Below are 15,241 nucleotides of genomic sequence, written 5' to 3'. Positions count from 1 at the left end.
GGGCCGATGTTTCGGCTGCCGCTGGATCCGCCTTTTCTCGAGTCATTGGTTATAAAGATCGGTCAATCCGTGACGGTGCCTGATTGCTTTCAATTTAATAGTACAGCGAACCAGCCAGTTGAGCATTAGCATACTCGATCTGCGGGGCGATTAGTGATCGTAGCGCTAGGCGCTGCTCTCGTATGATTACAGGTGCGTTTGTTTTCCGTACAGCCTGCAGAAATGATTCAGTATACGAGGTCCCTGGGAAACGTTATCGTATTCATGAGACATTGCACCTACCGCGACCTTGACTAGGAATCCCTACTTTGTAGCTGCTTGAAATATAAACGTGAATCATTTGTCGGGTTACCTGGATGAGATTCAAAATTATTGGCGTCTGCCTTGCGGATCACCCAAAATCGGCTGTGTCACTGTTTAGGCCAAACACTTGCGGAAATTCCCGATAGTGATGTTCTTTAGCCAGTTGGTTTTCGCGAGTGCTAGACGGTACAGCTGGTCTTGATACTTGATAGACGGAACCGTAGCATTTATGGTCATACATGCTAGCTATTCAGACTTCGATGCGTCATACACGAAGCTCTGGCATTTATAGTTGTAAACCGTGAAAGTATGCCGAAATGTTTTTTATTTATTTTTGCTCTTCCATGATTTGTGCCAAACTTGTTAAGCGCTAGTAGTGTATTGTAGCGTTCATCATTTATTAGCATACAAAAATTAACAGCAGATCTGTTATGCACGCAATGAACTCTTCCTTGTCGATTTATGATTCTGATGAGAGTGCAGTTCTTGAATCAGCTGTGAAAATGATTATCAGCCTTCAGAAATGCTGAATTTGTGCTTTTATATGTAGAAAATACACCACATTATTCTGTTCACAGCATTAAGCTAAAGTTTGCAATATTTAGCTGCGATCAGTATGTGGCATGTTATGTTGAATTGTGAAACTATGTGTCCTTTACCTTGTATACTGCTGCCGTTTTAAAGGTTTCGTCGCTGGTAATGTGCGTGGTTACACTGCCTGTGTTCAGAGAGGCAGTATCATTCGTTTTCAAAGTTTGTGTGCACTGTGTCCTTTGACGGTCCGTGGCGGCAACAGCGAGAAGGCAGAAAACGGGCAGTCATGAGTATCATCAGTGTCAAGACGACGACCCACAGGGTCACAACGCGAGTCAAGACACACCATCGCGTGTCCACCACAAGCCTCGATGACAAGCCGGCGTGAGTGCCAAGCCTCGGCTTGGTCGCATGGAAATGCAGTGATCGTCCTTGAGCTAGTGTTTTCCAATTGTGCTTGGACCTTGCTCGAGCGTAACGTGCCTGGAATCTGCATCGATTGTGTTGCATGGAAAGATGTGATCGAAGTGGCAATATCCACATGCTAAGGTAGTGCTGTGCTGTGTGTTGGTCATTTGTCGAGTTGCATTATAGCACAATGAAACTGCAGTCACGATAAAATCTAGTCATTACTTTGACAGTTGTGACGAGTTAATGCTGGCGGAACAGATCAGCATTACCTATTATCAGTTATTCTGCTTAATGCGACCCCCGTGGCATCTTAGCAGCTGAAGTGCTGCATTCCGAAGCTCAAGGGTGCGAGTTGAAATCCCAGCCATGGTGGCCGTATTTTGCATAAATGTTCTGAAACCCAGGTGAATTAGTAATTATAAAGAAAAGATTACTAGTTATGTTAAAGTTTTAATAGTTACGTTATTGGTGCATGTTAAACAATCCCAGGATCAAACGTACTCTAGAGTCAGTCACTACAGAGGGCTTGATCATCATTTCATATTTGGCATGTGAATCAACAGGATATAATTACAAATCTTTTTTATTAATGTACGCTACAATTAGCGTCTCGGTTCAAGTAGGTTATTTCATCATGGCTGGCCCTGATTTCAGGAAATCGGCACTTGTGCAGGCCCATTGACATTCTTAGGGCCCTTTGAACGTGCTGATATAGTTGGGCACGCTTCAGCCTTGTATGTTAAAAGACAGCTAATTTGACACAAATTTTGAAGTTTCTCCATGGTGGGGAGAAGGGTGGGGACTGTAGTGTGTCCGGAACAGCAAAATTGGTGATGCAGATAGCATGATTTTCTCTATGCTATCTCTACGTCTCTAAATCTTCTGATACAGTGTGTTGTTATAATAATATCATTGTAGTCTCTCACTCTTTGTGTATACTTATGCGACCACGTGTCACTTTCTATGAAAGATACCTCAAAGGGTGTAGCACTTCTTGTAGTAGACATCGTTTTCCTGACTGTTGCCAAGTTTCTTACCCAGAGGTTACACCATCAGTATCGAACGGATTGCATCCCCCAGGTGTTCACAAAAGCGAGCTTTGACAATATACTAACCTGTTCGTGTTTGTGTTTCAGTAATGTAAAATCATGACTTACTAATAATACTGCATCTTGAGTGACTTTGACTAACTGTGTGCTGCATGGAGTTTCCTGATTTTTACTGATTTTTCTACACCAGTGAAAGCATTTGAATGTTGTAGCTTTAACAGCTAATATGTGTAAGCTGTGAAGTTGGTGTTTATTTTTCTGCAGCTTGTAAGTATGAATCAATGAATGTGACATAGGTATAGAAGGTGTTAAGTTTTTTTTTTTTTTATGTTGCATTTAGGGTTCAGTGCTTATCTTGTAGTTTATATAGTTTACAGAATACTCTGCTTTCCTTTTCATGGTGGGTACCTATGTAAGAAATCACAGTTTAATGGTGCTCAGTTGCTAACATAACATTTTGACTGTGTCTAGAGAGTTGCTTCAGCTAACAATAGAGCAATTTGTCACTTTAATTCACATATATAAGCATTTAAGTTACTAGCTCCATGAGTTTTGAATGTCAATTTCCTGTTTACACTGTGCAAGTCCTACATTGTCTGCATTAATTTGAGATTTCAGTCTTAAATCAATACAACATGCTAATCCATGCATTGTTCGAAGTAGTCTAATTGTAAGGCTGACATTGTAAATTAGTTAAAACACTGGCATTTTTTTCTGGAAGTCCAGCAATGGGGGTTTCTAAAGCAATTTTCTATCCATGTTAATTTCCTAGGCTCCACATGGCTGAGAACATCATGAAGGACGTGAAGAAGTATGCCGACATGGACATTGATGAACTTCTGTCTAAGCTGTCTCCGGAAGAGTTGGAGCAACTTGGCAACATGGTCGATCCTGACGTGAGTGCCTTTTCCAACTATGGAACTGAAGTTGGCTGATAAAGCAACACTCTCAAGTGCATTAGAACTTGTAGTTACGTCAGTGGGAGTGACTGTGAGCAGTAACCATAGGCCTCTTCATAATTTTTTACTGGCCTAACCTCAGCATAGGAGCTGCAGACAGCTTTTAGGAGGCAATTTAGACACAAACTTATGTGTGGTTACATTCTACTGCCGGTTCAGCAGTCCTCCTTTTAATGTTTGGTCAGCCGCTATGTACATTTAATTCCTCTGTTTGCCTGCGACCAAACACGGCTGGTCTCGTACCAAAGCTAGTGTAGCGCTGTCAGGACCCGTGGCAAAGGTAAAGTGGGCTTTCCTGTTGAAGTGGGCACTAGCTGATAATGGAGATAGTAGAGCGATACCGGGCTAAAACGCAGCTCTTTGTTGACGTCATTCCTGATAGAAGGTTAATGTTTTGCCACTCAGCAGCAGCTGGAGGGTCTAGTGTAGCAATGATGTGGGATTATACACGTATCAAATTTTAGCATGCACGCACACACACACCCATTTAGCTATCATGGTACCATTCACATGCAGAGAAGGAGAAAAAATTATCGGCGTGGGGGAGTTTGGAATGTATGATACAAGCATTGTTTACGAGATAGTAGTGCTTTAAGCTATAAGTGTGAAATATAAGTGAATTAAGCACAGCAGACGCCTGTAATAGCACAAGCACCTTGCTTTCTCTGTTCTTTTTTGTTTTGTCATTCATCACTCACAGCTGCAATGCCAATACTGTGAGTCGTATGCCACTCGGGGCACCACTCACCAAGGGTGCTAACAAAAATATATAGAGCAGCATTGTTACTTTGCGTCTATCAATGCAAAACAAAATCAGTGGTGCACGTTTGTGCATTATGTCTGAAAGGCGCCCGTATTGGCAGTCTTTACTTGTCACTTACGTTAGCAAGCTCCAAATCTACATTTTTGTTTGCATAGCCAGGCTGCAGGATTATTCGGGTTTTTTTTTTCTATGACTGTTGTGCTTTAGCCACCTAAACAGATATGCACTGTTACTTTAGTTGAATATTGTATACTAGGCCGTGTTGTGCATTCTAGGTGAGCGCAGCAGCTTTCGTTATTCCTTGTTTTTCCGCAATGAGCCAATAAAATGAGACCATTGTTTCCCAGATTAATTACTTGCAAGCCATCGTCGTCATTTGCACATTTCTGAACGGGGTATGAAGAATACCTCTGCCGACGTAAGGAAGTAGTGTGCTCTGTGGTGTGGTGTATGAAGCAGTGCAAGGAACATATTGGTTTGTTTGTCTATACAGCCAGCTTATTATTAGTTGAGATTGTGAATTCGGCACCTTTAGGAAACTCTGTGTGTTGTCTCAGTAGAAAAACTGTTTGTCACTAGGACGAGTAGTAAAAAGCCTTATTTTCTGTGGCATTGTTTCTGCAGTATCCTTTTAAAACACAGATTTTACAACGACAGTTTTTGGCTTTGTAAAAGATGCTAGGGTCATTGATGAAGAGAACTGTGCTTTCACCACCAAAGCGTCGTATTGCTTAAAAAGCAAGGTATTCTCACAGGCATCTTCTAAAACAGAAAATGTAAAACTTCGAAATCTTATTTTAGGAGTGTATTTATTGAATATTATATTGGTGGAGGCTCAAAGGCATCCTGACTTTCCTTTACAATGAACGGAACAGTGTGTTTACAGACTTCGTGTGTTGTTTTAATAGTATGTAATTGAAAAGTTCATTTCGTAGAAAGGTGTGTCTGTGAGCCAAAAACTTGAGGTCGATTTTTTTTTAAATTGAGGTGGACGATTTTTTTGTCCTCGCTCAGCACTTTTCAATGCCTTTTATGACTCTTGCATGCACCCGTTGATTTGTTTCTTCTGCAGGATTCGCTAATACCTCCATCGGAACGATGTCGGACGCAAACCAAGAAGAAGCCGACGGGTCCCCTGAACCGGCGCCACCTGCTGCAGTTCCTCGAAAAGTTTGCCCGGGAGCAGGAAGACTGGCCCGAAGCTAAGCCATTCCAGGCGGGACAAAAGAGAGGTGGGCCACTCGCTCGCTGTTCTTTATGCCGGAAAAAAAAGACAGCAACAATCTCAATAGTCTCATCCTGTGTGAACTCCTGGATTGTCCCATTGTCGAGGAAGTGGGGAAGGCATTGAGGCAGCTGTTGGCTGGAGACCTCGCTGTCCCATCGGGCAATGTTTTTGAAATGAGGATACTAAGTAACAACACCGCATCAACACTTGACAAACACCGGATCACCAGCTCAAGCTTTGAATTGGCATATGGAAGGCACAACATGTAGAAAAGTTTAATACGATCAACTCAAGTTTAAGGTGTGGTTTTACTCAAAACATATAGTAACGAGAAAATTTGTGTGCCTGGAAAACCACTCTTGCGGTGTAGCAGGGAAGGTACGCTTTACAGTGATAGCTTGTTACCGGCTCCGGTAATTTGTCTTGTTGGAGTTGCTAAAAAGGGCCTTGCAAGACTTTTCGGACACAGTAAGGAAATGCTGCCGATCTGTAGTTACGGCTCCTGTGAACATGTGAGCCAAACAGTACAGTGCACCATAGAACAGGGAATTCACAATCAAGATTCCAACTCTGCTAGAAACCCTTTCGCTCATCGCACTGTGAATGATGCCATAGACCACGGCCTGGTTGTATCATAAGCTTGGGGACACACCCACTGGCTGATTTCAGTGTAGGGAGTTGCATACTATATACATACAAAAAAAAACAATGGCATGCAAAAAAAAAAAAGAGGATGACCTCAATATCAGGTCTGGCAGTCCCATGCCACCAATTTCCCACAGGGTGGGTGCCCTCCCAAGAAATTATGAACTTCGTTCTGCCAAGCACCAGGCCAGAAGTGTGCTTGTACCTATTTTTCCGTTAGGTGCCTGGTAGCAGCAATTCTCTGCTTCCCACAGCAGCGGCGGATGCTCAACTATTTCATCAAGGCGGTGGTGGATTAAGGTACACCCAAGGGCCTTTGCATAACTATATGGGGCTGCCTTTCGAGATAAATACCCAGAAGCAACCGAGTGTCATGTCGATGAACTCCTCTACCCATCGGAAAAAACCACTGGGATTCCTGTTGGCACCGAGAATCGAACCTGGTGCCTCCCACATTGGAAGTGGATGCTCTAACCATGTAGTCACTGCTGCGGTATTATTAATTACTCGACAAAGGGTGGCCGCATTAATTTTACACTAGGCTATGGGCTGCTCAACCAACTTGGCAGTCCAAATGTTGAAAAAAAAAAAAAATATCCTAGCAAACAGCAGTGTTGTCGTGTTTCGCATAGGGTGCATTTCGCAAGATCCACGCACATATTGTAAAAAGTTTTAAAAAAAGGTCACCGGGATTTCCAATGTCATGAACGACACTGATGACAATTGGATACATGAACGTGCGAATGACCCGAGTAGCGATACCGATGAAGACATCTAGCAATAGCGAGAATGTCCACAGCTAGGCACCAGGTAACCCATCTTTAGGTACATGTGGCACGATAAAAGAGGTTTTTTTTCATACGTGAATCGAAAATCAAACAAATATATCATACTTTGGTAAAAGAGCCGCACCTCATCAAGATCTCTGGAAAACATTTTGGCCATTACAAAAGTGCATACGGTAGTTACTACAGCGGCTGCGCAGATGCCACCACGTATCTGTGCCGTACTCTGTTAGGCTGGAATCGCACCAGCATGCCCTAGATCGCTCTGAAAGTGAACAGGAGGCTCAAAGGAAAAAAATAGTAATCATTTTTTATTATTATTATTAGTATTATGAACATTATTTGTGGCTTATGATGTCGAGTGTCAAAGTTGCTCTTCTCTGCTTCTTTTTCTGCCCGTTTTTTGCAGGCAAAGTTTTTGTTCCTCGTGTCCAGCCAAAGCCCAATCAAGATGACGATGTGGAAGTTGAGCTGGATATTGGCGAAGACTACGAGAAGGCGCTCAACACGGCAAATGAGTCGGAGCTGGTGGACCTGGCAGGTCAGTTCATGGCTGTTCATGCCACGAAGGCACAATACAGTGAACTGCATCTCTGTTACCTTATACCAGACTACTCCTTGACTTTTGTTTTTTTGGAACTTCTTTGCGGTGCCATGTATTCACACTCGGACGTTGATGTAACAATTGCAGATATAATTAATTATCAGTTGAAACGAAGTGAGTGAACAATGGCTCGATCGTAAGTACAGTGCAACTAATGTATGTGTATTACAAATTTTCGGATACAACGAAGTATTTTTGTGGCAAGTGTGACTTTGTTATGGTGAGGTTTGAGTGTACGTCATTGACCCTCAAAGGGTTAAAAGGGACACTCAGGTGGAGCAGTAAGTCTGTTCAAACTGATCTAGTATTCTTTGAGACTTCCCGTGTCCCAAATTTCACCATCGTAGGTTCACTATTACTAGAGAAAATGACAAGACTGATATCTTCTTTGAGAACTCTGACATGATTAATTTTGCCATCATAAATTGATTACTATGTAGAACATCGAATGGAAGTCAAATTTTAGTATGCAGATTTCACACTTAAACATTGGAACTTGTGTGCGAGTGCGATATCAGGGATATTAAAATCGTGTTGCGTTTTAGCTACATTGGCTCGGTAGAAATTCCTGCTGTTGGCTTTTGCTGTATGGTGCAGTGTAGTCTAATTTCAGTGATTACGAATTACCATAGGCCTTTCCAGATATCATCAGAATCTGCATCACAGTGAGTTTGTGGAGGAGCCTTGAGGCAGCATTACGACCTGTATTTTCTATTTGCATTTTGCCTTTGGTTTACAGAGTAGCATCTCCTCGTGTCAGGAGTCAGGCTTTTGATATTATGCAACATTTAGGGATGATACGATGCAAAAAAGAAGTTTCGTGAGTCTGTAGGCCAGGGCAGTGAAATTTTTTGCTGTATATGTTGATTGTACCGCGGGAAAACGTTGACGTGAAATGCCATGCCTGGAGAGACTGCATCTCCCCTATGTTGCAGCTCCAAACTCGTGACGCGTAATTGTCGAGCCACGCCATCGGAGGAAAGGTGTGGACAGCTAGAGCGGCAGCACATATATTGGGACGAGCCCCTTCCACTTGACGCCAAGGACTTGTGGAAGAAAATGGCATCAGAACTTTTTACTCAGTCTGGCTTGCACATTCCACATTGCCTTTCAAAGACATCACAAGGTCATGGAGCCGTGACAGTACATCACTTCCCTCTGAAGCAACTCTGCGAGAACACTAAGGATGCTCGGGCGCTGACACCATCACACCTTGTAACAGTCAAGCAAGTCATGCGGCTGTTAGCAAGGACTACCGGATGTCTTGCTGCCGCGCATGAACTGCGAAAGAGTGTCAGATGGAACAAAGAGCTTATCTGACTGTGGAAACGAAAGAAGGAATATTTGCTTTGCCTGGGTTCCGCTCATCACTGCCAGGCATCGTCTTAGTCTCACCTGCGCTTTGGGGACAAGAACGGCAATGTGCCAGGGCTACAAGCAAAGCTCGGCAGTGTGGTCAGCGCTTTTGTAGGCAGGGACGACATCGACACACATTTAGAACTCCCCTACCCCGACGGCCATGAAGTCCGGCACATAGCAAATCTGCATGAGCTGTATTTACTAGAGGCAAGCAACCACGTCATGGCCCCGTGAGGATGTTGAATCTACTGCGGGAAAAGCTTGCACAAAATATCATGCAGTGCAAAAGACTAAAAAAAGTGAGCGCAGGGTGGGGCTGCGGGTGAATAAGCAATAAGAAAAGAAAAAAAAAACGAAGTGTTTACCCAGGGTAACACGAGTTTCAATTTCTTCTCTGTCTCAACAGTATATAGTATAGGCTTTTATGCTGATTTCAATTATGTAAGTAGTTTTGTGGGAAGTAGCACAGTTCTTGTTTTGTGTCATGACAATGTGTAAAATACAGATCATTTTGGACAAACACCTAATAAAATTTTTTGGTTCTGAGTTGTCAATGGCTCATATTGCTCCCAATTCATTGTAGAATGCAAAGGAGATACTTGCACCCTTCACATGTTAAGGAATATCAGGGCTGAATTTCATCCTGATCTGGCTATCAGAAGTACCAAAAACATGATGTCTAATCTCAAGAAGTCGTACAAAGTTGTATCTTGAGAAAAATGCATTTTAAAGTATAAGTCAAAAGCTCGTCTATGGGCAAAAATGTTTTTTTGAAGTTATTTCTTCCATCATGAGAGCTTGGCAATCATTTTTATATTTTGAGCATGTGGCTTTAGGGAACTCTTCATGCAAAATGCAATGGCAAGCACCTAGGTTACTGTAGGACTGTAGACAATGAACTATTTTTAGTTTTTGGTAGCCACCTTGTGCTTTTTAAGAGCAATTAACCTACTCTAAGTTTAAATAAAATCCTCAGTTATTTTTGTTGTGAAAATAGAGAAATTAAACTTGTAAAAGCAAATAAAAATGAAAAATATGTATTTTTGGGGGAAAAAAAACTTGCATTTTTCAACAGGCACCTCCCTTTAATTTACTACTAGTGAGAGAGAAATACCTTTCTGAACTGCCCTGTCAGCTTTGAAGTTGTTTGTGGAATAAAGCTCTTCTCCATCCTATGCCTCCCTTTTTCGTTACAGCCATTCTTGGTCTGCACAGCATGCTCAGTCAGGACCAGTACCACAATTCAGTGACCAATCGGAGACAGAGACCAGGCACAGGATTTGATTGTGAGTCTTTTGCATTGTCCATCCTCTTGCCAGTTACCCAATTTTCTCTCTTTAACTCTCTCTTGCATTTAACTTGCACTCCCAAACTACAACCTGCTGAAAAATTTGAAAGGAATAAAACCCCCATTTGTAGCAATGAAAACAATTTAATGGCATAACTGCAAAGTCACCTTGCACACCGAAATTCTCTTATACAGTACTCTCAGAAAACGAAAATCAATGGAACATCTGCTTAAAAGGAACGAGCACATCTGACAAGATTAGTTTTGTTCTTGCATTGTGCACCCCAGGTCACCTCTCAGTAAACAAAACTCCTGTTAAATGAAACAGATTTTCCCGGTTCTCTCAGGTTTCATAAAGTACTGTAACCCACACCCTGACCTGATTTCAGAATTTTCTGTTTTTGCATGAGTTACACGAGAGAAAATACTGTATGTAGGCAATACAGCTGGAAGGACAGATGTCTTGAGAAATGGCAGACACAGAGCAGCTTAATGTATTGTAAAATGTAATATCAGCAGAAAGCTTGTGTCGTTGCTAATATTTTTATGTTTAAAGGGTCATGCACATTTTTTGAAGTAAGCATCGAATGGCCTCACTTGTGGACTTAAATACCAGACAACTCGATTGCTGCAAAAATGATTTGAATCTGTCAAGAACGAGACGAGTTACAGAGGTTTGTGACGTGCTTTAAAGAGACACTAAAAGCAAATAATAAGTTGATGCTCATTGTTGAAATAGTGGTCCCGAAACCTCGTTGTACTATTTTTGTGCCTGGGGAGTGCTCATTTTGAAACAAGCTTACGTTTTAGTGGCCCGCGTCGCGATAGCGCACTTCAAATCACCTGCCTGAAAGCGATCTTTCTGACGCCGCTGTTGCTATTCCCAAAGTTGCTCGCCTTTACTGCGCAGCTGCCGACACTAATAGCAGCAAAATGAAAGTAGCAGGAGCCACAGCAGCAACAACAGCCATTGAACAGTTTTCTACTTGCTTGGATTAAGTCTGCTTGTTCGGATTGCTCGGATTTCTGCTTGCTTGGACCGCTAAAACAAAACTTTGGAACCACTTGCGTCATTCCCCATAGTAACACAAGGCCGTTCTATTTTTGATCAATCAAGCTGGAATGGACAAGCAGCATTTTATTAAGTCTCTTGATGCACGGAAGGTTCTTCTATTATTATTGCAGCTGGTTCGATTATTAGAGATTAATTGTAGTCCAACACTCTCACGTCATCGGGATCATTTCCAAAATATTCCATTCGTGGGCACATTGTATATTACACTTAGCTTAATTTCCTGGTAAGTAGGGTACTGTTGTTGATAATGCCGTTTTAAATGTTTTCACACATTGAGCTTTCTATCTGACAAATTATTTGCCTTTAGTGTCTCTTTAAGTGCTTACTCTCTTCTTTCGTCTACACGTTGTTTTTCAATGTTCAAACATTCTTAAGTCAGAGCCTCGATTTTAACAATAAACTAGTATGTTTAAAATGGGTTGGCAGATTGCAAGCATGATTTATTTATAGGCAACACACCTACTACAATTCTCTCCTTATATAGATCGTGTTGCTCCAAAATTTGTCTATATTCTTCGCACCACCATGGGTCTGTGGCGTTGGTATCCATCGTGCAAGACTTTGATGGCGACGAACCCTCCTTTCACTCCTCACGCCTTGTGAATTTCGCCATCTGGGCAGATCTAGAGGGTTTTCTTCCCCATTGAACAAATGTTAGTTTTCTCCGTATTCAAAACGCGTGGCATAACTGCTTAGTCTTCTTGAACACGACTTTTGTCAGCATGGAGATACGCTATGTTGTCATTTTAGCAATAACACATTTAAGCTCAGGCAATATTAAAGCATCACGATTTGTTGAAACATGCTGGCCATGCAAATACTATAGGTAGCGGTAGAACAGCCCTATGGGAATCAGTAGGGTGGTTGTACTGCACGAGAGAAGTCGCCAAGCTAGTGTCCTTCAACCTTGGTAAAGTGTTTTGCGTACATTTGTGGTTATTACAGCATCTATCTGATCACATCAGCTTTATGGGGTATTCGTTCTTAACTCAATAAAACTATCAAGATGCCTTTCCTATCTTAAGGAATTACAGGAATGGAATTAAACTGCTCGCCATGTCCGAATTGGGAATGGGCTGAGTTTTTTTCATTCCGTAGAATTTAACGGAATGGAATCGCAGCAGGTTCTGATTTCCCCTGAATGGAATTGGAATGGAATGGAGGCGCTCGTTTAGAAACTTTAATGTATCCCAATGCATGAGGATCCTCTATTCTCGCAAGGTGCAATGGTGCAATCTATCTGGTGCAGTTAAACATTATTTTTAAAGTTCATTGTTGTTGATATTGTGTCTTAGTCTGTCAGCAATATTTTGGCAGCGTCTGGTTTCTGACAGTGGACCGTTGCAGTAGTGTTGCAATGTTGCGAAGTGCTTAACAGTAGCAGCCGGATTGCTGTCAAAGTCCATCTGTAAACAAATTGCATGCAGCCCTGGTGAAGGCATCCATGCCCAAGCCCATGCCAATGGAGCCGGACAATGACACCAACACCCACCAAACTGCCGAGAAAGTTTCTTCGAATGATCCGTCCCTGAAAACGCTCAACTGGAACAACATAAAGGTAACACTTTGTGGTTTTTTTTTTTTTTTTTTTTTTTTGCTGTTGCCACTCACAAATAATTAACTTTTCTATTCTGTTGGACTAAAAGAACTTGCAAGTAACATTGTTGTCCTTGACATCCTGCCCTGGGGGTAACCTTAATGCTAAATTAACTATTTTGAGACATTGGCATGTTTTCATTTTCTTTTCTTTTTTTTCGCTTGTTCTCTCTTACGAATTTTGACTGTGTGGACAGTATGACGAAAATTTTCTGTTCTCATCATAGTTGAATCAACAAAACTTGACCGTGTTACATGAAAAATTGCAGACATACCAGTTCAGTCAGTCGCATTCTTACAGTGCTTCAACATTTCGTTTGAGCAATGTGTCATTCTTAGAAAAATATTTTTTATAGTCAGCATATTCAACTGTTTGCACATTTAACTTGAGGAGTAGCTTTTATGTGGAGACATTTTTTATTGCTGTGCTGCAGGCATGCAAACATTGACCTTAGAATATGTAAAGAGTGAATTTCTAACCAATGGCCTCTTATATTGTAGCATATGAAACAAACTTGATTTCTTTAGAATAAGTCTTGCAATGTTTAATTTATCGATTGTCGTTAGTCATGTAGCCATGCTTGTTTCTGTTATATTATTCAATGAGGCTAGAAACGTAGCATTTTCCTTCTTGTTCATCTGCTTCAGAATATCCGAAGAGACGACTTCAAGAAGCTCTTCGAAGGTCTCAAGAAGAATACGAACCTCGAATCCCTCTCCTTAGCAAATACTGATCTCACTGACAGCTTAGTCAAGGTAGGTGCTCAGAAACCTGTTTCACTTCCAGTCATAAAAAAAAAGAAATTCTCTTCTAACTGCTTTTTCGGTATTATTTGTTTCAAGACGTAAGACAGTGTGCTAAATAAATACTATGGATTTTCCCAGCTTATCTGCCGAAGCCCAATTTATTTTCATTAATAGATGGGTTATGCACTGTTCTTGCGCAGCGCCTCATTGAAGCAGTGCGGCACAACAAGACATTGAAGTCTCTCAACGTGGAGTCCAACTACATCAGCGGGCCCGTCATCAAGGACCTAGTTGAAGCCGCCAACAGTCAGCAATCTCTGGAGGAGCTCAGGGCATCTAACCAGGTAATGAGACTTTCTACAGGCTGTTTTTTTTTTTTTTCTTTCTGCTCATAGCATTGTTCAGGGCAGACTTGGCAAAAGCAGCACCAAAGGAAAAGGATAAATCATTTTGAAAAAATCTTTCTGAAATGTTTAACATACATCTTGTTTTTTATGTGATTTCCGATAGTTAGTAATTTTGGCATCTTTTTTTATTATTATTCATATTACAAATTGATATTTTGCAAATATTTGGTTTATCAACGATACTTCAAACACCATCGGTCTGGGTGTAGGCTTTCTTCCGTTGTTCCTAGATATATGTATAAATTATACATTTTCTATTAAAATGGAGATGGCCTAATTTAAGATTATTTTTGTGACTACTGAGAAGAATGGTTTGTTATGAACATAAATATTTATTTAAAAAGTTTTTCATCTATATATTTGTAAAATGAAAATTTACAGTTTCTCTGAAAGGAGGTTTCCCACTAGTAGAAAATTTAGTCCTGGTCTGGATTTTTCTTTATATATCATTTTTATTCAATGGCCAAACTCCCTAGCTGAGCAATTTCATATTAGGTTTTTCTTGCAGCTTCATGCTGTAAAAAGGTGAGTGTTATTCCTTCAGTTTTGTAAACCTTTGGGCACTTTCTAGACTCCTGCAGGACTCATTTGGCAATATCGTACCAGCCTAGCCTCCCAAGTTTTTTGGGAAGCTCCCAGATTTCGACCATTTCTTATTTTTGTACAGCCAGCAGGAAAATCTTTTAGAAATCGAAATTTCTGTGAGTGATCTGGCTGCATTAAAAAATATGCAGCTCTACCTACCGTAATTACTCGAATCTAACGCGCACCTTTTTTTCCGGTTAAGCGAGTTCATAAATCGCATGCGCGTTAAAATCGAGTGCGAAAAAAAAATGAATACGGTCATTCTATTGCCATCGGCATTTCCAAAATGGCCGCCCCCTACGTGCTTTGGCATGGCGCATCGGCGATTTCTGCCTATGTGTTTCCCATGTGCGGCACTTCGTACATGTGCTGAGGAGTTCGTCATCTTGTAGTTCATTAGCATCGACGGCATGGAAGGGCTGACTCCAGAAACTCGACGAGTGCACCATGATGCCGCTTTTGAAAGAAAAGTCATCGCATGTGCCGAAACAGATGGAAATCGGGCCGCATCGCGGTCGTTCGGAGTTCCGAAACGTGCGTGTGGGACTGGCGGAAAAAAAAGCAGAAGATTGTGAAAGATTCATTCAAAGGCTTCAGTGGACCACAGCAGGGTCAGTTTCCGCAAATTGAAGAGCTGCTCGCCGAGTATGTGCTTGAGCAGCGAGCGGCACAGCGGCCCATGACGACAGAACTGCTCGAAGTGCGGGCTATGCAGTTAGCTATAGAAAAAGGGCTAACGCGGGGCTAGTTCAAAGCGAGCAAATGCTGGCTAACTAACTTTATGAAGAGGAAAGGCTTTTCCCTCCGAAAGCGAACGGACATGCGCCAAAACTTGCCGGAGGAGTACGAAGAAAAGCTTCACAGTTTTCAGAGGTTCGTCCTAAACTTGCGGCACAACGGCTA

The 15,241-nt window shown here is 41.7% G+C and overlaps 1 protein-coding gene across 3 annotated transcripts in view; it reads left to right on the top strand.

Moving 5' to 3' along the window:
* Positions 1-15,241, top strand: part of LOC142786813 (tropomodulin-like) — a 153,619-nt gene that overhangs the window by 132,758 nt on the left and 5,620 nt on the right. For 2 of the 3 annotated variants that reach the window (XM_075884474.1, XM_075884476.1), the window contains 7 exons: positions 3,070-3,193; positions 5,092-5,251; positions 7,087-7,218; positions 9,837-9,926; positions 12,431-12,561; positions 13,248-13,355; positions 13,547-13,690. In XM_075884474.1, coding sequence (XP_075740589.1) covers positions 3,070-3,193; positions 5,092-5,251; positions 7,087-7,218; positions 9,837-9,926; positions 12,431-12,561; positions 13,248-13,355; positions 13,547-13,690 — 889 coding nt within the window. Of the gene's footprint in view, positions 1-1,099; positions 1,222-3,069; positions 3,194-5,091; positions 5,252-7,086; positions 7,219-9,836; positions 9,927-12,430; positions 12,562-13,247; positions 13,356-13,546; positions 13,691-15,241 lie in introns of all 3 variants that reach the window. The other variant, XM_075884475.1, reaches the window with a different exon arrangement.

The sequence above is a fragment of the Rhipicephalus microplus genome, unplaced genomic scaffold, assembly GCF_043290135.1.
Source record: "Rhipicephalus microplus isolate Deutch F79 unplaced genomic scaffold, USDA_Rmic scaffold_32, whole genome shotgun sequence".
Taxonomy (NCBI): Eukaryota; Metazoa; Arthropoda; class Arachnida; order Ixodida; family Ixodidae; genus Rhipicephalus; species Rhipicephalus microplus.
The sequence above is the reverse complement of the archived record's forward strand: the minus strand, read 5'-3'. Positions and strand labels throughout refer to the sequence as shown.